The sequence below is a fragment of the Pseudorasbora parva genome, chromosome 9, assembly GCF_024679245.1.
Source record: "Pseudorasbora parva isolate DD20220531a chromosome 9, ASM2467924v1, whole genome shotgun sequence".
Taxonomy (NCBI): domain Eukaryota; kingdom Metazoa; phylum Chordata; class Actinopteri; order Cypriniformes; family Gobionidae; genus Pseudorasbora; species Pseudorasbora parva.
This window is the reverse complement of record NC_090180.1, coordinates 11,811,801-11,835,552: the sequence shown is the minus strand read 5'-3', so window position 1 is coordinate 11,835,552 and position 23,752 is coordinate 11,811,801. Positions and strand designations below refer to the sequence as shown.

The 23,752-nt window shown below is 36.7% G+C and overlaps 2 protein-coding genes across 3 annotated transcripts in view; both read left to right on the top strand.

Moving 5' to 3' along the window:
- The window catches only part of agla (amylo-alpha-1, 6-glucosidase, 4-alpha-glucanotransferase a), a 33,301-nt gene extending 24,759 nt beyond the window's left edge, over nucleotides 1-8,542 (top strand). For both annotated transcript variants that reach the window (XM_067453939.1, XM_067453940.1), the window contains exons 20-34: nucleotides 453-587; nucleotides 823-953; nucleotides 2,234-2,370; nucleotides 2,520-2,653; nucleotides 3,173-3,348; nucleotides 3,538-3,640; nucleotides 3,970-4,195; nucleotides 5,063-5,174; nucleotides 5,250-5,385; nucleotides 5,519-5,631; nucleotides 6,102-6,313; nucleotides 7,091-7,188; nucleotides 7,285-7,372; nucleotides 7,468-7,601; nucleotides 7,964-8,542. In XM_067453939.1, coding sequence (XP_067310040.1) covers nucleotides 453-587; nucleotides 823-953; nucleotides 2,234-2,370; nucleotides 2,520-2,653; nucleotides 3,173-3,348; nucleotides 3,538-3,640; nucleotides 3,970-4,195; nucleotides 5,063-5,174; nucleotides 5,250-5,385; nucleotides 5,519-5,631; nucleotides 6,102-6,313; nucleotides 7,091-7,188; nucleotides 7,285-7,372; nucleotides 7,468-7,601; nucleotides 7,964-8,081 — 2,053 coding nt within the window. In that variant the 3' untranslated portion in view covers nucleotides 8,082-8,542. The remainder of the gene's footprint in view (nucleotides 1-452; nucleotides 588-822; nucleotides 954-2,233; nucleotides 2,371-2,519; nucleotides 2,654-3,172; nucleotides 3,349-3,537; nucleotides 3,641-3,969; nucleotides 4,196-5,062; nucleotides 5,175-5,249; nucleotides 5,386-5,518; nucleotides 5,632-6,101; nucleotides 6,314-7,090; nucleotides 7,189-7,284; nucleotides 7,373-7,467; nucleotides 7,602-7,963) is intronic.
- Nucleotides 8,543-15,275: 6,733 nt separating this feature from the next.
- On the top strand, nucleotides 15,276-23,316 carry si:ch73-14h1.2 (putative defense protein 3). The gene is made up of 5 exons (XM_067453106.1): nucleotides 15,276-15,742; nucleotides 15,868-16,060; nucleotides 20,751-20,878; nucleotides 21,075-21,169; nucleotides 22,382-23,316. Exons 2-5 carry the CDS (start codon nucleotides 15,868-15,870, stop codon nucleotides 22,722-22,724), a joined length of 759 nt encoding a protein of 252 aa, XP_067309207.1. The 5' UTR covers nucleotides 15,276-15,742; the 3' UTR covers nucleotides 22,725-23,316.
- The last annotated feature ends 436 nt before the right edge of the window (nucleotides 23,317-23,752 follow it).

The window sequence follows — 23,752 nt, the reverse complement described above, 5'->3', positions numbered from 1 at the left end:
AAAAAGTATCTTATGCTTAGCATGGCTGTATTTATTTGATCAAATAATAAAAACATAATAAGCTATTCACAATAAGTGTTTTTCTATTTAAATCATTTTCAAAATGTAATTTATTCCTGTGATGCAAAGCTAAATTTTCAGCGTCATTATTTAAGTCTTTAGTGTCACATGATCGTTCAGAAATCATTCTAATATCAATGTTAAAAGCATTTGTGCTATTTAATATTTATGTGGAAATATTTTGTTTCAAGATTCTTTGATGAATTGAAATTCCATTTTATTACTTTTCTTTATAATTGTTTTTGCCTGCTGTCCACACTTAGCTGATACAGTACAGACGTGTGACCTTACCACTGAGAACCACTGACTTGTGGAAAATGTTTGGACGTTTATAATCTAAATAAAGTGTATTTAGTAGTAGGTTTTAGTGGTGATATGTCTTTGTTTCACAGGGTGAGTCTGGACCCTAACTCCCAAGAGCTGGTTGGTGTGTTGAGGAACCATCTCATTCAGTTCAATCCTCTGTATAAAGCAGGAAGTCTGTCTGATCCAAACACACCCGACATACTGAAGAGCACCCTGACACAGTGAGTCCACACTAACACATTTCAAAATTTGAGTTTTTGATGTGATTTAACACTGTTTTTTCTTCGGTGCCCAGTCTAGATCATTTCCACGAATGTTAATAGACATCTCGTTCCTCTTTTTGTTTTAGTCTTTTTTTCCCACATAGATTGTCTTTCTGTGCACAGAGGACTGATCATGTGTTTTGTTAATTGGTGAGGAGTTCTGAAGAAGTTTTTTTGTGTTTCTTCAAACCAGGATCATGTCTAAGATGACTCTGGCTGACATGAACATTCTGCTCTTTCGCTGTGATGCAGAGGAGAAGGAAGACGGAGGGGGTTGCTACAACATCCCCGGCTGGACACCACTCAAATATGCTGGTCTGCAAGGTATGGATTGTATTTCAATTTGTTTTCAAAAGGAGTTTGTATTTTGTTTGATTAACTTCTTTCTAGATATCTTAAAGGTGCCCTAGAATAGTATATGTGTTCTTTTCACAAAAAAGCTCTGATTGGGGGATTTAAATGACTGAAATCAGGCAACCAAGCAAGCATGAATGCTGGAACGTTCTTCTTTTCCCCCCGACAAAACCAAAACCGGTGCTTTTTGTTCAAGTTTTTTATTTTTTAAGCTACATTATAGACTCGTCTTATTTCGTCAACGATATATGCATGTTTATATAACGTCACAATGTAGGCTACCCAGTGACTGTGATGTACTCAGAAATACAAGCATGCAAAAACATCATACTTCAGTTCTCAAAAATATAGAATGAATAGAAGCCTTGTCAAATGATTATCATTTTAACTTATTTGGTGGAGAAGGTGATATTAGCTAGAAGGATCGAGTGAGCGATCTGTAAGAAACTAAACTACCATAGTATGACATGCGTATCTACGGTTGTATTTTGTAATACAAAATAATATTAACCTTTGTCATTAGACACACTATTTAGTTTTGTATGGTACTTGGAGTTTCCTATTGTTACTGTACTAGCATCTTGCGTTATCTAGACAATGCTGTCTCTCTAAGAAACTTTCAATTTTATCAAAAATTGTTGAAGCAGTCAATAAGTGGATAAATCTGTACTTACTGCTTGCAGGAATATAGTTGTAATTGCCCCTTTCTTCAGTTTAAGACACTGAGCGAAGCTTGCTTGAAATTGGCCGAGCAAATAAACAAATTTTGAATTAAATTATTGCGGTATCCGATTATAACTAACATCAACCATGACTGGTGACATTTTTTATCTGTGGGAAGGGTATCAAAAGTCCTCATGTCCCCTGCACAGCCAGGAGCATGACATTTGTGTCCATGATTTTTGCTATCCTCCCATGACACTTATTTACCTGATGATTCGGCTGCGCATTTCTGCCTGACAATGAACATGTTCGGACATATGCAAATGTTGGGGGCGTACATATTAATGATCCCATCGATTGTGTCATAATTGGTGTTATGTTGATATTCACCTATTTTTCCGTTGTGTTTTTCATGCGCGAGATTTACATAGTAGGAGGCAATGGTGTTTGAGACGCACAGTATGTGATGCCAATGTACTGAACTCTTATTATTTTACTATGGCAAGGTTAATTCAATTTTTCATTCTAGGGCACCTTTAAATAAATCACAATAACTGGCCATAACTCTTGTGATTTTACCCACACAGGTCTTTTGTCAGTGATGGCAGACATTCGACCCAAAAACGATCTTGGCCACCCGTTCTGTGACAACCTGAGGCAAGGGGATTGGATGATCGATTATGTGAGCAATAGACTGATGTCACGCGGGGGCACTCTGGCTGAGGTGAATGCGTGAAGCGATTAAAATAAATACTGTTATACCAAATCTCAGGGTGTTATCTGTGGTTAAAGGCTTTCAGAAGAGCCAGAGTTAAAAACTGCTGCTCCCACTTTTAAATCCAGTAGTTAAATTTGTAACTAATGTGTGCTTAGGTGGGTCAGTGGTTCCAGGCTATGTTTGCCTACCTGAAGCACATCCCTCGCTACCTAATCCCCTGTTACTTTGATGCCATCCTGGTTGGGGCCTACACTACTGCGCTTGATGTGACCTTCAAACAGATGTCAAGGTCGGTGTCTACCCTAGCCCTTCCTCAACTTGTCAGGCTTTATGATTATTTATTATTATTATTATGATTCCTCCACCTTAAAAAAACAACTGTATTACAGAGTGTGTGCTTAACTAATTAAATAATAGTATAGTTAAAAGAGTTTCAAAAGAGTTTCATGAATTATAGTTAATTCATGAAACTCTTTTGAGTAGGTGACTGAGTCTCCTAAGCTGGCAACCAATCTTCCTATTTTATTTATTCCCATCACAAGCTGATCCAGTTCAATACTGTGTGACATGGGAATTTTCTTTAGCCCTCCTCCCCAGCACCACTTGCTATTGGGTTCTACCTACTTTACCTTGCAGATGCAGAATGTATTCTAATGCCTGTAATTCTGAACAGCATTGCAGATCTAGTCCACCAAGTTCATTCCTTAAAATCTGTTTTGAGAGCTGTCATGGAGTTGTTTTCTTTAGGCTTTTATAAGATTGCTATTATGTGTGCAGAATGATATGTGTGCATGTGTGTGTTTGTTAGTTTTGTGCAGAATGGCTCATCATTTGTGAAGCTGTTGGCTCTGGGATCAGTCCAAATGTGTGGTGTGGGACGATTTCCAGCTCTTCCACCTCTCTCACCAGCCCTAAGCGATGTTCCTTACCGTGTCAATGAAATCACTAAGCAAAAGGAGCAGTGCTGTGTTTCCTTGGCTGCAGGTGACTATAGTTACCCATAGAAAATACAAATGATGTCTATGAGTAAATTAATTATTTAGTGTTGCTAACTGAGTAGCCAGTGTCTGGGCTGCTAACATAGGATTGTAGGTTTAAACTCAACTATGACCAGGTACAGTGTTTAAGCTCCGTGTTATTATTCTCGGTCTTGATGATTTCCTCAATTTATAGGTCTACCACATTTCTCTGCTGGAATTTTTCGTTGCTGGGGTAGGGACACGTTCATTGCCCTGCGAGGGCTGATGCTGGTCACTGGCCGTCACTTGGAAGCAAGGTACTGAATTGTATTAATTTCTATAGCAATCAACTTAGACCGGTGTGAAATAGGCATAAGAATCTTTAGGCGCCTCACAATTTGATTTTGATTCAGGGAGTTTTTCTGCATCAGTGCAGGAGCACACATTGGCAAGTATGGGTATAAATTCAGCGTATTTAACTTATCGCTCCATCCACAATCATTTGATGGATCAGTTAATAGATTATTTGCCCTTTTGCTTATATGGATTACCTCAGACTGAGAAAAAGGAGAAGGATTTTATTTTTGAGTGGCTAGTAGATTTCTCCCTCTTAGTTCTTTCTGTTTCTCTTCATCCTGCTTTACAGGAACATCATCCTGGCCTTTGCAGGCACACTGAGACATGGCTTGATCCCTAACCTGCTGGGAGAGGGTGTTGGAGCCCGTTTTAATTGCCGTGATGCAGTGTGGTGGTGGCTCCAGTGCATTCAGGACTACTGTACTATGGTGCCAAATGGCAATGACATCCTCCAATGCCCCGTGTCCAGGATGTACCCTACAGACGACTCAAAAGCCCTGACACCTGGCACTGTGGTGAGCACACCACCAAAACATTGAACACTTTGTTGACCAGTATTTTTGTATTGATTTCTAAAATATTATTAAGGGACAGTTTACTCTCAAAACAAAATGTTATGTTTTTCTGCTTACCCCCAAGGGCATCCAAGATTTGTTTCTTCAGTAGAACACAAATGAAGATTTTTAACCATTGCTGGTATAATGCATGTCAACGGGGTGTATTTCTATGAGAGTAAAAAACACAGACATACGAATCCATATTAAACCCTGTGGCTCCTGATGACACATTGATGTCTTATGACTCGAAAGGATCGGTTTCTGCGAGAAACCGAACAGTATTTGTTATTTTTCACCTCATATCAGACGAATCGCATCTAGTATTCCCCAGTGCCCTTACTTTCGTCAAAGAAGGTCAAAATCCTGGCGCAATCATAGTCTTATGTACATAGATGCCTCATTCGACCGATCCACGCAAGCACTAATGAGGAATCTCTCAAGATTCAAATAGCTTTATTGGCATGGTGAAAGAAATATTTACATTGCCAAAGCATTTATAACACTATATGATAAAAACAAATAAATAAATAATAATACAAATAAAATAAAAATTACATGAAAATAAACAGTAATAAAAATGTCCAATCTTCTAATATTTACACAGTTGGTAGCTCTGTCCTGCTGGAGGCTCTTTTGTAGTGCCAGGTTTGCATTCGCTGGGCTTTCTCCCTTAGGAGTTTGTCCATATTTTTTTTTTTTGAAGGAACTCTTTCTGATGGTCTTATTTTATTTTTTGAAAATAGCTTATTTAATGCATTGTGAATGATTTTGGCTTCACTGTTTCCCAGATGTCACCAGTACTGTTTTGTTTTGGTGATGCCACAGGATCAGCTGCTGTATGAGGTCATTCATGAAGCCATGGCACGCCACATGCAGGGTATAGAGTTCAGAGAGAGGAACGCCGGACCACAGATTGATCGCAACATGAGAGATGAAGGTAAACCCTTTTAAAATCATTTTGACTTTAAAGATTTGTTTAAAAAAAATTATGATTCATTATGGACTTTCTCAGGCTTTAATATAGTGGCCAAGGTGGACCCCGACACCGGCTTTGTGTATGGTGGAAATCGGTTTAACTGTGGGACCTGGATGGACAAAATGGGAGAGAGCGAGAGGGCCCGCAATAAAGGGATACCAGCTACACCCAGGCATGCACTGAAATCTCTTAAAGCCACATATATTCTATTTATAAGCCACACTTTATAAGTGGATCTCTTTTCTTTGTCTCAAAGTCTGTGTCTGTTCCCATGATTAAATATGACTCTTCTGATCCTAATGCAGAGATGGCTCAGCAGTGGAAATAGTAGGTCTGTGCAAATCTACGTTGCGCTGGCTGGTGGAGCTACATAAGCAAGGGCTCTTTCCTTACAATACTGTGACCATAAACAAAGACGGTGAGATTAGATAGCCCTGACAGTGCTCATAACATTTGCTTTGTTCCAAAACTTAGTCAACGGCCTACCTAGACACCATTTAAGGCATCTTTAGGCAAACTACCAATGCAAGTGGTCTTCATTTCTAAGATAGATTGTTCGACAAGTTCTGTAAAAAAAAAAAAAAAATGATATCAAAGATGGCAGGCAAGTTGAGAGTAATGGCAGCTATGAACTTTTTTTAATTCAGTGCTGACTGCCGAAAAGTATAAATAATCACTGTAACTAATGATTCATACATTTCTCCAATCATTTGTTTGTGTGTATTGTTTTTTTAGAATTTCAAATCACTCACCGAGGTTCCATTTGAAATCATAGGATGCTGCCTTCGAAGACAACAAACAATAAGCTTAGGAACAAAGCTAATATTTGTGACCGGTCCATTCCGTCATCCAGAATCTTTGAATCACATATGTTTGTTATACCTGCAGGCAAACAGCTCTCTGTGTCCTATGAAGAGTGGGACAGAAAAATCCAAGAGAACTTTGAAAAGATGTTCTATGTGTCTCACGACCTAAAGGACCCCAACGAGAAGCATCCTGAGTTGGTCCATAAGCGGGGGATTTACAAAGACAGCTACGGAGCCTCCAGCCCCTGGTGTGACTACCAGCTCAGACCCAACTTTACCATTGCCATGGTGGTGGTGAGGATTCGTTCTAAAACTGACACACTAGGTCTTGTTCAGATCTTTAAGATCAAAGATTCCTTCACTATATTTAGCATGATGCCGTAATGGAGGATCATATACTATGTACATATAATATAATTTGCTTGTCTTTGTCTAATAGCCGTAGAAACTCAGCCCTGACGTCTAGGCTAAAACAATTCAAGATGTGGGCTGTCAGTGAAAATTTAATAGACTTCTAATCATAGCCCAAGAATAGACTAGTCATCTAGAACATGAACATGTCAGAGAAATGAAACTAAACAACTTGTAATCACTGTTGACTTTGCTTCCATGATGGAATCATATATCTCACAAGTTATCTTGGCTTGAAGTGGGTTACTCATAGCTCATACTCATTACCCATAGCATCGGGTCTTAAGGCTATTGCTTGCTGGGCTTATTCATTTACTAGATTTTTCTAACATTTGGTATATGTAATGTTTTATCCTAATCTTAAGCATTATTTAGAGCATTGACAAATATTTACAGCTATTTTTTTTTTTATCTCCACTTGATTTTATATGTTGCTCCACCAATAAATACTTAGCTCGACAGTTTATTTAAATGAAATCTTTCAATTCAAATAATTGGTTTAAATGGGTGCCATGAGTTTTTATATGGGAAAGAAAAAAAAGCAATCATAATGCTCAAAAAGTGCCAGTGAAAATCAATTATAGGAAGCAAATTATTAGTTAGTTACTAAATGATTTATAGTTTGTGATTTTGGATATTTCTAATGGTTTCCCTTCCCAGGCTCCAGAGCTGTTTACTGTGGAGCATGCTTGGGATGCACTGAATGTTGCAGAAGATAAACTGCTTGGACCTCTTGGAATGAAGACCTTAGACCCAGAGTGAGAGTCCATGATTTAATATCAGCTTGCATTTATTATACTGCATTATCAGTATTATTTTTCCTGTAACTGACTCAAGATCATTTGTTTGAACAGTGACATGGTTTATTGTGGCGTTTATGACAATTCCCTGGACAATGACAACAACAACCTTGCCAAGGGCTTCAACTACCATCAAGGCCCTGTAAGATCCATATCCACTACTTCATCAGCACATTTTTTAGCTTTTCACGAGCATTGTAAAGTGATTACTTCATTTTGTTCATTTACCCTCATCAGGAGTGGCTCTGGCCTATCGGTTACTTCCTCCGTGCAAAGATCTACTTTGCTAAGAAGTTGGGCAAAGACACTTATGACAAAACAGTGTATTTGGTGAAGAACGTCCTCTCTCGCCATTATATCCACATGGAACGGTAAACAATTGTATTCTCTGAAGCAGTGAACAGTATTATCCCCGGTTTTTTTTGTTGACCAAAATGGATTTTTAAATGCCTGGTGCCATGACTAATGGCTGGTATAAAGTAAATGAGATGTACAGTACACAAGTGTTCGATAATCTGATTTAAAGTGTGTTGTTTCCATACCACCGTAGTCATCAAAATGTGGGTCCCACAACAGAGAAACAATGCAAAGCTTTTTAAATGTGAATGGAACAATAAATGATTACAAAAACAGAAGATTAAATCTTATGCTGTATTTGCGGATCAAATCTGCGTGACGTGACCTGCAGAAACTTGTCATCTGTCTGTTGATATATCTGTCTTTTGTTCCTCAGGTCATCCTGGAAGGGACTGCCGGAGCTTACTAATGAGAATGGCCAGTACTGCTCTTTCAGCTGTGAAACTCAGGCCTGGTCTCTTGCCGCTGTGCTTGAGGTTCTTCATGACTTGTGAGCAGAGATCCTGTGCAATCTCATTTGTGTGATCTTTACTTAAACAGGTCTGAGGACACATTTCCACCCTGAGCTATAGTGTAAAGTACAACACACATTTCTGTACTTCCAGTATTGTTAATAATATATTTCCTTGTTTCATTGTCCTCCCTCATCCAGCTTTTACTAGACTATAGACTGTGAATTTGACCTTTGTGTAGCCAAATTGAGGTGCAAAGTCGAAATGTTGGTGTTATTCTGTCAGAATATTCAGAATTTGTCTAGTATAACCTATAATTAACCCATTGTTAGTACTGTAAGTTATTGTGTAGTGTTTGTCCTTCTTCTTTCACACTGCTGTAAGGTTAGGATGCATCTTTTGAAACTCATAAAATGTTTTTGTTTGCATGTTTGGAATTACTGAATAATTAGGAAAACTGAAACTGGATGAATGTGAAATAAAATGTTTAAAGACTCTAAAAATATATTTTTTATTTAAACTTTATAACTTTTTTTGTTTTTAATTCAGAAAAGGCAGACATTACTGTTGCCAGCTATTTATTTTATTACATGTTTAAAGTACTCACATTCTCATCAATTATTGCATGGCTACATTCTATAAATATTAACTTTTATCATCGTTTTATTACCTTTAATCTAAAACGTCAGTGTTCTCTGTAGAACTATTTTGATATGCATCAAAGGTTGATCGAGGTAATGGTTAGTGCAAGGAGAGTCACAGCGAGTTGCATCACACTCAAGTGTGTGTTTTTGTGGCAGGAGTTCTGTCGGGGAAAAAAAAAAAACAATGTTCAAGCACCCATTGAGGGGAAATGAGGAGCATGTCTTTCAGAATACTCACTGGTAAAGCGCTAGGGGATGTCTTTGGAGGGGACGGGTTGTCAACTGACCGAATTGTGGAGCTGTTCACCATGGTCCAGAAAACTGTATAGCTTCTGACAAATGTCACACTGTAAGGGCATTGAAATAATTGAGAATTAGGATTAAGGAGTTTTCATTTTAATTTAAGAGACTGCAAATGTATAATCTGGCTATTTAAACTTTTTAAATGCATACAAAAATTGAATGTCAACCAGGGAGGAGTTTGTCGGTGCTTCCCATGTAGCCTCAAACTGGGATTTCTTGTCTGCAGATGCTTGGCTGAGAGTTGAGTTCTGAGGGCCAAAACCAGAGTGTTTCCATGACTCATGCCTCATTTTAGCATTAAAGCAAATATCGCAGCTAATATTTAAATGTCTGCGATGAATACGAATGAGCAATATAATACATTAACTCCATCTTAAAATAACAATAAGCACCTCTATATTAAAGCAGTTCAGGGCACGGGATTGGACGGTATTCACTGATGTGAAGCGTCCCACTGCAGATTTTCCATCCACCTCCCGAGCCTGTAACATGAAGCCTTGGAATTCGGAGGCATTCTCTGCCGCCTGCAGGGTTACTGAGAGTTAAACACAGAGATGTGTGTTGACCTCTCCAGGCCTGTCAGCATAACTCGAGTTGACCCCTGCTGCTTACATAATCATGAGCTTTTCATCATTGAGGAAACTACAATGGTAATGATGTGGAATAATGTGAGACCGTGAAATTACTCCTAATAACAGCATCATTTTAAGGTGTTACAGTAGAATTACAAATTAAAGTGTTGAAGAAGAACCAGTGAAACAAAGGAAAATGTGGCTTTTATTCCATAACAATTAATTTTGAGGTAATCTATAGACTTTATGTAACTACGCCTCTTCGGCGATGCGCTCGTTGTGTTCTGTCTTCCAGTTCATGTTTTTACAGCATGAAGGTAAGATCTTACCGAGTTAAGAATGAACCGCTCGTTTTAAACATTTTCTCATTCGACTGCATGATGTCCGCTTCAAACATTACAATGCTCGTGATAACTTTATTAACTCTACAATAAGTAAATGATATATATATATATATATATATATATATATTATTGGCAGATATTTCACAAGAAAATTATTTTGTAAAATACAGAAAATGTTCTACTTCAAAAGTAATTCAGGAGACCTGTTACCACAACTTAAATAAACACATGCACTGTAAAACATTTCACGTTGCAAGTTAAAAATAGTTTAAGTTGTAAACATTATTTTGTAGAGTTCTATTGACATAATGTTGATCATTATATCAACTTAATATTGTCTTTAAGTTCAACTATAATTTTTGCATTAATTGTTTTATTATTATTATTATTAATAATAATATTAGGTTGTAGTAACTTAATGAAATTGTCTTGATAACTTTGGAAATTGGGCAGTGTATTTCTAGTTCCTAGCATGCTTTGCATAGGACTGGATAAGGAGAATACATGTTGAAATGAAGTGTTAATTTATTTGTTTTAGTGAAGGGAAAGACCTGGTTCCAGGGCTACAACTCTGAATAATCAACTTAAAATTTTTAGTTTAGGCTTCAAATTAAGGTCTTCTAACTTAGTGTAGCTTGTTGGTTGAATGTAAATTCACTCAAAGTTGTCATAACTCCAAAAATGTATGCAAACTATTGTTTATTTATTTACTGTTGAGCCAACACATTAATTTTTAGAGTTTGTCTTTGTAAAACATTTATATCAGTGTATTCATAATATTGATGACTCATCCTGCACAGATTTTTGTCCAATCCGATGCTGTCTAGAATGGGAATGTTCCTCCCTTAATAGATGCATTGTTTTTTTTTACTTTTTTTTTTTAGAAAAGTAATGTGTAATGTTACTGTACTTTTTCTCACCTAGGCTATGCTATTTTATATATATATATATATATATATATATATATATATATATATATATATATATATGTATGTATGTATGTATGTATGTATGTATGTATGTATGTATGTATGTATGTATGTATGTATGTATGTATGTATGTATGTATGTATGTATGTATGTATGTATGTATGTATGTATGTATGTATGTATGTATGTATGTATGTATATTATAATATATATATTATTTATATATATTATTTATATATATATATATAATATATATTATTTATATATATTATTTATATATATATATATATTTATATATATATATATATATTTATATATATATAAATATTTATATATATATATATATATATATATATATATATATATATATATATATATATATATATATATATATATATATATACAAAATATTTATTTATTTTCTTTTATATTGAACTAAATAAGGCAGGAAATGCAGATTCGCGCATGTACAGTAGAGGGCGCAGCGCAAACAAACCGTTCAGGATTGCAGAAGAATAGGAGGCAGGTGAAGAAAGTTTAACACTTCACCAATAAAAACAAAAAATCTAAAGTAATTTTTCTTATGGTTTAACAGGATTATCGAAGGTCAGTGTTGTACTGTACACTGTAAAATACATTGGTCAATAGAATGAGATTAAATGCATAAAAATATAGTTTTTATTTTATTTAACATATTTAATTATTCGAGGTTTGCGTATTATACTGATTTAGCATTTTACTGATTTTATTAATTTTATGGAATACTGAATCTTTTATGCATGTGAGATTAATAAATGCATGCTCACATTTAGTCTAGAACTACAATAATCATCATGTTTACACACAATGCTTCGTACTTACTCCTGATTTCACGCAACATGAGGACAAGAGAGCTGTCAGTCAATAAATGGGGAGACAAAGTAACTTGCATGACTTATTTGAAAAAGTAACTCAGATATTTTGTTGTAAATTTAAAAGTAATGCGTTACTTTATTAGTTACTTAAAGGAATCTGATACATAACTCGAGTTAGCCTACTTGTAATGCGTTACCCCCCAACACTGCTAAAAACCTATAAAGAAGAAGCAGCAGTTAGAAACTGCCCCTCACCAGTGATAGTTTGTCCTGCTGTGAATGTGGTGCTGTTCGCAAAGACTTTGTAAGGAGAGCTGGTTGTCTGGGACTCAAAATCATGATAGGGGGTCATGCTTTGACAGGAATCACCCACTTGGCCATCAGGGTAAGATATGAGCCCCCTCACACACACACACAAGAGCAGGGGAATGTAAATGTGCATCTAAAACAACAACAACAACAAATGATTATTTATCTGATTGATTGATTGATTGATTGATTGATTGATTGATTGATTGATTGATTGATTGATTGATTGATTGATTGATTGATTGATTAGCATGACACAAAAATAGTTTGAGTGCTGAAAGATACTGAATCAAAAAGGATCGTAGGTCACACTTTATATATTAGCTGTCTGTAACTGATATGTACTACTACTTACATAAATAATAATTATTGTTAGGTATAATGTACTTATGTGTTCATGTTGTATTGCAAAAAACTTTTGCTGCTATTGAGGTGGGAGACAGGTAAAGTTAAGACAGATTTGGTGGTGGGAAAGTTAAGGGTCAACATTATAGATGTAATTACAGAAATTAATTGTGATATATATATATAATGCACAATTAATTTCTTTTACTAAACCGTGTAACAAAGAAGTGTTACCAAAAAGCGTAGGTAGTAGGTAGTACCTACGCTTTTTGGTAATACTTTTTGGTTACACTGTTTTGTAATTAATGAATAACTATAGTAAAAAAAATAAAATAACATTCTAGTAACTACTTTTAACTAACAAGAAGCTCTGATTAATGAATTAGTAAGTTGCACAGCTATAGATGCGCATTTCCTGAGAACGCGTTGACTATAGGTCCATAATGCACAATGTTTAATTCATTCTAAAGTAAAGATCATGTTATCAAACTAGTAATAACTCAAGTATCACCAAATTCTTCAGAAGGAATTACTATCCAATACAATAACTTCAGTCATTGCTAGAGAGTTATCATGCTTTTCACTTTAGAAAATTATTCCAAATAATTGGTAAATCCTTCTGAAGAATTTGGTAATACTTGGACATTACGGGTTACCATGATCTTCACTTTAGAATTAATTAGACTTTATGAATTATTCATTAACTATGCACATTCAGTTCTTAGTAGTCCGAGTAGTGAACTACCACATTCGACTATGCACTATTACTTGCTAATTAGAAAGAGTTTCGTATTAGTTAATAGCAATTATTAGAATGTTAATATTGCGTTACTCATTTGTTCCTGTGTAGTTGTTCATTAATGACTAGTAATCTAAAGAGTAACCCACATTTTATATAATGTGAGACTAGACCATTTATCTGAAAAATACATTTCTTTATAGTTTGTTTACATACATATGTATTTTTATGCTATCTATTATGATGCTCTGGAACCATTAAAATATGTTTCAAAAATGTATAATTTACATCATTTGATGTCATTTTCATTCAAAGACAGTGAAGTGAAACTTACTGTGTACGAGTGAGAAGTTTGCTCCTCCAGAAACAGCAGTGACTGTGGAGTTGTTTGAAGGCTCTTTATTGACAGTAAGGACATTTCTGTCCTATAGATACAGACTGAAAACAGATTGAATTTCATGTGGGTGTAAAAACTCTTTTGTATTTGTGATTTTGCATGCGTAATGTGTGTCACAACTACATTGTGTTCTAGTATTTCCATGTATGTTTATTTTGGTTGTGATGGAGACATTTACTCTCATTCATCTTATTACTTTAAATTAAAAAAAATACAGAATATATTTTCGAATAAATATGTTATTTTAAACATCCTAAAGCTTTATTAGAAAAATCTCAGCTAAAACAGCCAAAATGACTCTCAGTATTGAATGCTAAGTTATTTACTTCTTAAGTTAAGTTATTATAAGTTATTATATATCTTCAGTATTATCACAATTCAAGAATGCAGGCACGTGGATGGAATCAATAAGACTTTTAATGAAGATACTTCAAAAGATAACCATTCAGCAACGTATAAGGCAACGTAAAGAATCCACTCAGGTAATTTAACTTGATAATCATTCTTTGTGTATCTTGCAGGACAGCTGAAGATGCTGAGGCTGCTAGGCAGATGAAGAGGATGACAGACGAGGCTGGTTGGCAGGTAGTCAGGTGAGTTACTGTAGGTATGAGAGATGAGACCAGACGATGGTGTGAGAGTGGTTTAACTAAAGCCGGGTGCACACTGTGCGATTTTGGCCACGATTTGGCCGTCTGAGACAAATTTAGGAAATCCTAAAAGATTCCTCAGATCCTAGGCTAAAATCTGACGTCTTTGGTCGTTAGTTTGACATGTTCACCGGCCGCCGATTAATGAGCTCTGCGATCAAATTTTACCTCAGACGAAATTCTGGCAGTGTCAGAAGATTTGGCACAGAATCCTGCAGTGTGACTTCTCCTACGACAACAGTCAAATATCTCGGTTTTTCAAGACAAACTATGACCAAAACGAGAGCTAGAGATTTATTTGTAGCCAGCATTTCAGTCCCGTGTGTAATGCAGCTCACTGTCACCCAACGCGTCATTCATTGATGATATAAAGCTCCGGGTGAGATTTCTTGCGCGCGTCCGTTTTTAGCGCGCCTAAACTATCGTGCAGTCTGACATTAATGACAACTGAGATCTTACAGTGTGACACGGGGATCATGTTCGTACAGTCTGACAAGGGACATTCGCAAAGGATTTTGAAAATCGCACAGTGTGCAGGACCCATAACAGGTCTTGATTGGTGACAGGAGTGGGAGGAGCTGAGGAGTCTGAGGGATTGGATGGAGTTGTGATAAATACAGTTGCAAGAAATAGAATCTGAAAATGCGAATCATTGTAACAAAATAAGAGAGATCATACTAAATTAGTTTTGTGAAGAACATTGGGCAGTTTAACTGCTCAGGAAAAACAAGGGAATTAAGAACAACATCACAAAACAAAAAAACAGCCCTCGGTCATCCGGGTAATGACACACAGTATTAAAAGAACACTTTTTTAACAGTTAAACTGTTGAGTTTCACCGTTTTGGAATCCATTTAGCCGGATCTGGCGGTAGCAGTTTTAGCATAGCTTAGCATAATTCATTGAATCTGATTAGACCGTTAGCATCTCGCTCAAAAATGCCCAAAGAGTATCTATATTTTTCCCCATTTAAAACTTGACTCTTCTGTAGTTACATCATGTTCCTTTAAGAATCAATCATACACTGTTCACATACTTTTTCTTGCAGCTGTATATATTTACATGATACTGCATAGTGTTCTTAGAAGTTAATAACTGTAGGCCTGATGTTTTTTGTTATATGACTGAATCAGCCAGGAAACCTGGCAACCCGTTTACATGTGAAGAATAAGACTAAGAATATTGTCCAATAAAATAAATCAATACGTCACGAGACGTGGATAACCTGCAATGCACATTCAGGTGACCTCTGTTAGTTTTAGATAAGCACTCAACTTCATTCATTCATTTTTACTCATTTAAGAATTACAATAGACATGAAAGAGTGAACATATACACACGAGAGAGGTAGAAGAGAGGCGAAGGTTTTACCTTCTCATAATTCAAATAGCTACTTATTTTTATTTTTCATAATTTACCACTTTTATTGCTTCATACATCACACATCCACTCCCTTTACTTTATTGCTTTATCATGGCAATAAAGATGTCTTCAGCCTGCTTATTGTTTACACTGTCCTGATAACAAGAATTATAAATCCCTCTTCTTCCTGGCACAAATCAACTAGTGACATTTTCCTGAAAGCAACACACCATTGCTGCTTGGTTTTTGCTAAGGTTGGTACCTTAACTTTATTGTTTTCATTAAAATGCTAATAATTCAATGTCAGTAGGATTATTTATAATTGTTATCAATGTGCTATTAAAACTGAAAATCCTCTTTTTGATTGATCCTGTTTTAGATGAATGTACAGTTTCTCATCCTGGTTTTGGGGCTGAATTTTCATGCCGTAACGGCATACAGAAATGGACAGGTGACTGAGGAATGCGACTCTATGACTCCTGGACATGTCCCTAACAATGCCTCTACATTAGAACCTCCATATACTGTCACCTCAAACGCTTCTAGCTACACAGATGGCCAGGTGATCACAGGTAAGTGACAGCCCCATTCATCTGTAAAAAGTACAGTACTATAAATTAATTTTCATTAAATATAAAAAAAAATTAAGCCAATCTGAAACATCCCTTATGAAAAATAACCATGGTTTTATTATAGTAAAAGTGTAGTAACCATGGGGTTTTGGCTAATTGATTACCATTTAACCACAGTTTTACCACAAATACCATGGTTAAACTATGGTTAGAGTAGCAAAAACTTGGTTACCATGGTTTAACTACAATAACCAAGGTGTTTTTTGTTTTTTTTAGTAAAACGATGGTTCATTTTCGTAAGGGATGCTAGAGCTTTCCTCATAAATAACCGCACAATGATTTTTAAAGGGACAGTTCACCCAAAAAATGTGTAGATGAAGATGTAGGTTTCTTTGTTTCTCCAGCAGGACACAAATTAAGATTTTTAACTCCAACCGTTGCGTATAATTCATGTCAATGGCAAAAGTATGAGAGCTATGAAAGTTAAAAAAACACATATACCAAGTCCATTTTAAACCCTTTGGCTTGTGACAACACATTGTTGTCTTAAAACACGAAATGATCAGTTACAGCTATAAGACCTACTATATCTCAGATGCCCTGGGGGTAAGCAGATAAACATCCGATTTTCATTTTGGGTGAACTATCCCTTTAAGCAACAATGTAAAACGAGCAGCGATGACGGGCCCAAGCCGGTGGCACCGCCACCCCGGTGGCTTCAGGCAAATTGTGCAAGACAGGCAATATGCATTTAAACAGGATTTTTTAAAATCGCTGGAGTATTTTAAAATCGCTCAAATATGCCACATTTACCGCAGCAGCTGGTGCCGCTGTGACCACAAGCCACACCCATGATGTAATTTAAATATAGATGAATTCTAATGTAATATGATATAATAGGTAATTTTCAAATATGTGCAAAGTTATCTTTTGCAGCTCAAAATTTTGTAAGTCCTGAAGGCCAGTATTTAATTCATGGTCTTTTTATTTTATTAACACAATTATTAAACTAATTATATAAAACTATATTGTTAGTGCCCTACAAATGACGTTGGATTCACCACATTAACTGCAGCAGTTGGTGCTGCTATGACTACGAACCACAACAGCCACATCTATGAGATCAATTAAATTTAATTAATCAATTTTATGTCAGATGATGTCACATCAATTTCAAATGAGCGCAGAATACCGTCCGAATGGTGATATTGTATTATCCTAACACTTCTCTTCATGTGTTTTTGACCTACCTTAGCTATTTACAATCTTATGCAATTAAGCATGCTTTCATTTCAATATTTGTAGCATCCAATAAAAAATGTTAATTACAAAATTACCAATTGGAGCCAAATCACAGAAACTGCAACAATGATTTTAATATTAGTGTCAGGTAAGAGTAAGATGCGCGTCTAAATTTTATGGAAGTTTATTATAAACTTTATTATAAAATTTACTTAGACTGACTGGGTAAACCCTGCCTGATCTGCCAGCGATTTGACTTCGCCCTGCAACACAGTCTGAAAACCTGTACATTCATTTCTACTGCTTCTGTTACACTTTTGCGGGAACAAATCACAGACTAACTTATTCACCTGGCACGCTATTGGCGAGTTTAGTAGTCTGTTTTGTTGACCATCCATTTGCATACAGAGTCAATTAAATAATGCTCATTGACCAATCTTAAATTGAGCTTTGTCTGGTGATACCCAGACAACTTATAAACTAGAAAATCATGTGAAATTTACTTTTTAAATCAATTAGATTTTTATCAGTAAATAATTAATTTTAAGACATGTGTCTTTTCAAAAACAGCAAATGACCTTCTGTAAAGCCCATGTATAGAAAACACACACACACACACACACACACACACACACACACACACACACACACACACACACACACACACACACACACACACACACACACACACACACACACACACACACACACACACACACACACACACAATTTCAAGCATGCTAAGTCTCAAAAACACCCAAAAAGATAATTAAACTGACACTTTGCCATAGCAACAGTATATAAAATATCAGGAATCCATTCGTATGTCTATATCTGTCATGTTTTCACATTATACTGATGAAGTTTGAAGTAAATCGGGTGAAAGTAAGACAGTGATTCAAAACATTTTCAAAAAGTGACACATCCTGCTGCCAGTTGGTGGCGCTATAACTTTGACTGAATATTGGAATGTAGATGTCCTGAGGCCTCTTGTCAAACATGTGAAGTTTGAGGCAGATCGGACATTGTATGCCTGAGGTACAACAAATTCCTGTGTCATGGCGAAACATCAACATTTGTGAGGCCGCCACGGACACACCCTTCAGGGAAAACTCAAGATCTTCCCAATTTAACGCCACAAAGGCCTTTAGATTAGACTGTGCAAATACGATGTTGATATGATTCAATCTCTAGGAGGAGTTTGTTAAAGTACAACGTCTGGCAATGGCAAAAACTACACCAATTTACCAAAGAAAATTCAAAATATCTCACTTCCTGTTGGTTTTTCAGAATTGGCGCCTTGGATCTTTTTGGTAGATATTGGGCTGTTGAATGCGTCTACCGAATTTTCATACTCATACATGAAACGTAGCACGAATGACGCTTAATTTAAATTTTGTAGGTGGCGCTATCGAACCATTTTGCCACACCTAATTCTGAAACCCATATCAGATGTATGTTTTCACCACTTCTGATGCGTGTGCAAAGTTTCATGAGTTTTCATGCGTGTTTAAGCCCTCAAAAATGTAATTCATTTGGGAAAAGAAAAATGATGGTTTGAGCAATTACAATAAGGTCCTCACACCTTAAGCCCTAAATATCTGAGTTCCTGTTCGTCGGAGCTAATGACTGTAAATTAGAAAGTTGTTCGGCTCAAAGAGAACAATATATATACAGAGTTTGGTGACTGAAGATAAAACTAACCCCCCCACTTTTGACAAAAGATTGCATTACTTTTGTCAAAAGATGGCGCTACTGAGCTCCTTCACCACGCCCGTTTCTGAGTCTTTGCCCTTATCTACTGGACAGCATGTCCGATGTGTGTATTGAGTTTCATGTAATTTGAAGCATTTTAAGAGTCTCAAAAGCAGCAAAAAAGAATGTTATAGTTTGATGTGTTGCCGTGGCAACAGTATATACAATATCAGGAAGTGCTTACCAGCTTTATATCTGCTATGTTTTGACATTATACTGATGAAGTTTGAAGTAAATCGGGTAAAAATAAGATGGTGATTTCAAAGCATTTTGAAAGTGACACACTTCCTGCTGCCAGTTGGTGGCGCTATAACTTTGACTCACAAAAGTCATATCCATGTGATCAGCCTCTTACAACGAACACACAGCTGAAGTTTAATCAAAATGAATTAATGAATGCAGAAGTTATAACACACTTCCTGTTTCCCTTTTCTCGCCATAAATTCGTCTCCTCGCCACGGCCTAACCGTTTGAGATATCAAAAAGTTGCTCGCAATTTAGCATCCTCAATGTCTTGACTTCATGATGACCGAGTTTGGTGCTGTTCGGGTGAATCGTCCAGGAGGAGTATCGCAAATTCCAGAGCATGCGTTTTCCGAACAACCCATAATAGCTCACTTCCTGTTGGGCTGACACATAACTTAGAGCACGAAAGTTGTTCGGCCCGATGAGCTCTATATGTGTACCGAGTTTCCTATATGTATGTGAAAGTGTGTTTGATTTATAGACCATGTTTTCAGACCCCACTTTAGGGGGCGCTGTCGAGCCCCCCTGCCACGCCCAGGTACCAGCTTTGGTCCAGCCCTGATGGCCGCAGATTCCGATGTGTGTGCAAAGTTTCAAGAGTTTTCGAGCATGATAAGGGCACCGAAAGTGCCCGAATAGTCGAAAAAGCTAAATTGTCCTTAGAAGAACAATAGGGCTCTGCGCCCTTTCAGGGCTTGGGCCCTAATAAAAATCACTTATTTCAACCAAACGGCAACTTCCCCCAGTTTCTGTTGAAGCCAATACGGAAGTAACGTAAACTGCAATTTTCTCAACTGGCCACTAGGGACAGGCTCCAGAAGGGAGTAGAATCTCATTGAGCCCCATGTTAAAATGCCCAACTTTAAGGCAGAAAAAAAACATGTTTACAGCCTGGTACAAATTGTGATTTTGGTCTATGCGGCTAACTTTGCCCTTCATGACTACCGTGAGGGGGGTGAATTTTTTTATAACTCATTCGTTTACATTATATAAAGCCTTACATTTCTGCATAATGAAGGGCGAGGCCTCTTTCATTGATAGGTCGATAGGCATTTATCCGCTGTCTGTTAGTCAATGCATCACCTCAGCTCCGCCCCCGTCCCACCTCTTTGCCTATTTTCTGTTATCTGGGCATGATGCGTGATGAAGAGCTGCCAAGATGGCAACGGCCAGTCTCTACTTTACACTTCAAAAGTGCACTTCAGAATCCTATGGGGGACGTCACGAACACTATGTCCATATATTTTTTACAGTCTATAATTTCAACTTCAAAAAATTCAGCTGCTCTAAATCTCGTAAACTTATATAAATGAAAAAGTTTTATTATTTTAATGATTTTTTTCGTGTGGTGTGTTGTCATTTTTATTTATATATTTTTTTGTATTGCCTGTACGGTAAACGTCTGTTTCCCTCAAGTTCACAGTTAACATCATTGTTTTATTGTCAGTGACACTACAAGCAAATGCGACTGGATTCAAGGGCTTTCTTCTTCAGGCCAGGGATGAGAATGGTCCAGTAGGAACTTTCACAATCATGGATATTGACAATTCTCAACTACTCACCTGTGGAACCGAGGTAAAGGAATTAAACATTCCTGTAATTTTCTCACCCTCGTGTCATTTCAAACCTCTATGACTTCAGTCAAAGACATTTTGACCTTGCATTACATAATTATAGCCTAAAGTGACTGGCAATGAAGCAATAAATAATATAGCAATAAAGGAATGAAGATAGGATTGTGCTGATGTAATCCAGCATTTCTGTCTTTCAGGGCTCAGCTGTCAGTCATACTTCAGATGTTGAGAAATCAACTATTGTGGCTCAGTGGAAAGCTCCCTACAGTAACAACAGAGATATTCGGTTCAGGTAAAACTTATTATTGTATCTGTTAGTGTTCCTTCTTCTTCTTCCGCTCTTGAGTTTATGGCACCCCATAGAACTGCTTGCGGGAAAATGATTAACTTTAGCACAGGTGGACAGTGTCAACATTAACCATGCCAATTCTGGATTCTCATTAAATACCTCAAGCACCATCAACTGTCCAAATTTGCACCAAATTTCCTCTGATTGGCTCAAGACGATTCGATTGCATGTCATGTTCTTCTGCTATTTAGAATTTTCCAAGAATCCTACACAGTTAGTCACATTTTCACAGAAACTGGCTTAGATCATTCAGGCAAAAAGTTATTAAAAGCTTTTTGATTAACTCAACCACTTTTGAATAATGTGCAAATTAATTTGAGGAAAAGCAAGCCAAATTGCACGTGAGGATATATCTCAACATAGATTTAGTGTATTGAAACATTGAGTCAATGTCATTACAAGCATGACCTGAGTCAGTGTTTCGTTACAATATAAGATATAATTTTTTTTATAAGATATAAAAAATGGCTTAGTTTTCCTATATATAACTTCTGAAATGAATGATTTTCCAATATTAGCAATTTTGGGTGTCAGCCATTTTTTGTAAAATGTTTGTTGTAAAATGCGGTAAAATGTGGTGCGGTGCGTCTCAATCAGCTCCCTAGTTCAGTAGTCAGGGCACTGATCAGGGAGCCAGCACATTGATTTATGTCCTGATCAGTGCCCTGACTACTGAACTAGGGAGCTGATTGAGTCATCAGAACCATGCCCTGAAAAAGGTTCGCCATCTTATGGTCAATTTTTTTAATGAATTGTCAAAAAATGCTTAAAGTGCTTAATTTTAGCCTATTTTATGAAATATTCCTTGAGTCATACCAAGAAAAATGATGCCAATTGTGTTATATTTGGATGAACTTGCTGTTCACCATTTAAAAAAAAAAAAAATTGTACTCACTTTTTCGAACTTCTAGACTGTTGATCTGATTTTAAGGAAATCTGCTCAGATCATCTTCAGCCCATGCTGGTAAAAAGTCATTAAAAACGTTTTGATTGACCAAACCTATCTTAAATAACACATCAACGAATTGCTTTCTTAATTCTGCAATAAGAGGATAATAGTTCCCTTACCTCAGGAAACACTGAAAGATGCTTTCAAGTATCTTTCAAGTAACTGCTTTCATTGCAAATGTAAATGGATTTAATGGGTTTTTGCAGGGCAACCTTTGTGCAGAATTTCTCTCTCTTCTGGGTTGGTGTTCAAAGTGATCCTGTTAGATTCCTGGCAACAAATCCTCCGAACGCGACAGTCTCCCCACCCAATGCGACAGTCTCCACAACCAGCACAACAGTCGCCATAACCAACGCGACAGTCTCCCCACCCAATGCGACAGTCTCCACAACCAGCACAACAGTCGCCAAAACCAGCACGACAGTCTCCACAACCAGGGAAACGGTTACCATAACCCAATCGACAGTCTCCACCACAACAACTGACGACAGTCCAATAATGTCTCTCACATGGTGTCTTCTTCTTCTTCCTATGCTGGCAATTATTTAGAAATCAGGACAAAAGCCTTAAAAATCTGATAACTGTTTAAAAACATTTAATAACCACATTTTCCAAAAACACTTATGTCATTCATACTTCACCATCTGCAAAACACAATAAATAAGCAGCACGCTTTTCAAAACTGATAAAAGCACATTCAAATCAGAATGAATCAGGGAGGACTAGAATCTCAGTACTGTACATTCATCCATTCCATCTATTTTCCAAAGCACTTTTCCTATAGGGTCATGGGGAGACTGGAGCTTTTTCGCAGCGTTTCCTGCCTGGTCGTAGGCAGGAAAACCATGGAGAAATGGCCAGTCCATCACAGGGATGACACACACACACACACACACACACACACACACACATTCATATTCACACTCACACCTAGGGGCAAACTTCCAGTCTCCAAATCACCTGTCCTGTATGCCTTTGGTTTCGTCTGTATTTACCCCCACAATTCAATTCACAAACACAAAATCTCCACACATAAAGGTCTCATGGCACAGGGACTCCAATACTGTACATTCAACATTATTGGCTTGCTATACATTGTAGTTGATGTTGTTGTTGTTGTTGTTGTTGCTGTAGGTAAATGACTATATGTAAACATATACGGTCAGTAAAATTAAAAGATCTTTTTCTTATCCTATAATGAAATACTGATTTATTTGAAACATCATTCAAACTTCAAAGATCAAAGTTCATAATTTATATCTCTGGGGAAAAATGAAGAGACCATTGAGAAATCCATGTCAAGTGGTCTCTTAATTTTTTTTCAGAGCTGAATGTAATGCTCTCTGTTGTAAGTGCTTCATATCAGTGTGTTACGAATGATAATGTATGTTTTCTGAATGAGAATTGTTGCCAGTGTTATGGTGGAATGAGCTTATTTTGAGAGATAAAAGAAGTTTTTTTGGTCTGAGTGAGTTATGGAGATGAGATTAACTGTTTGATTCATTATGTATCCCCAACCCATGTTGGAGGCATCTGTCGAAAATACCTTCCTCCTACTTATTCAGACTTCTAGACTA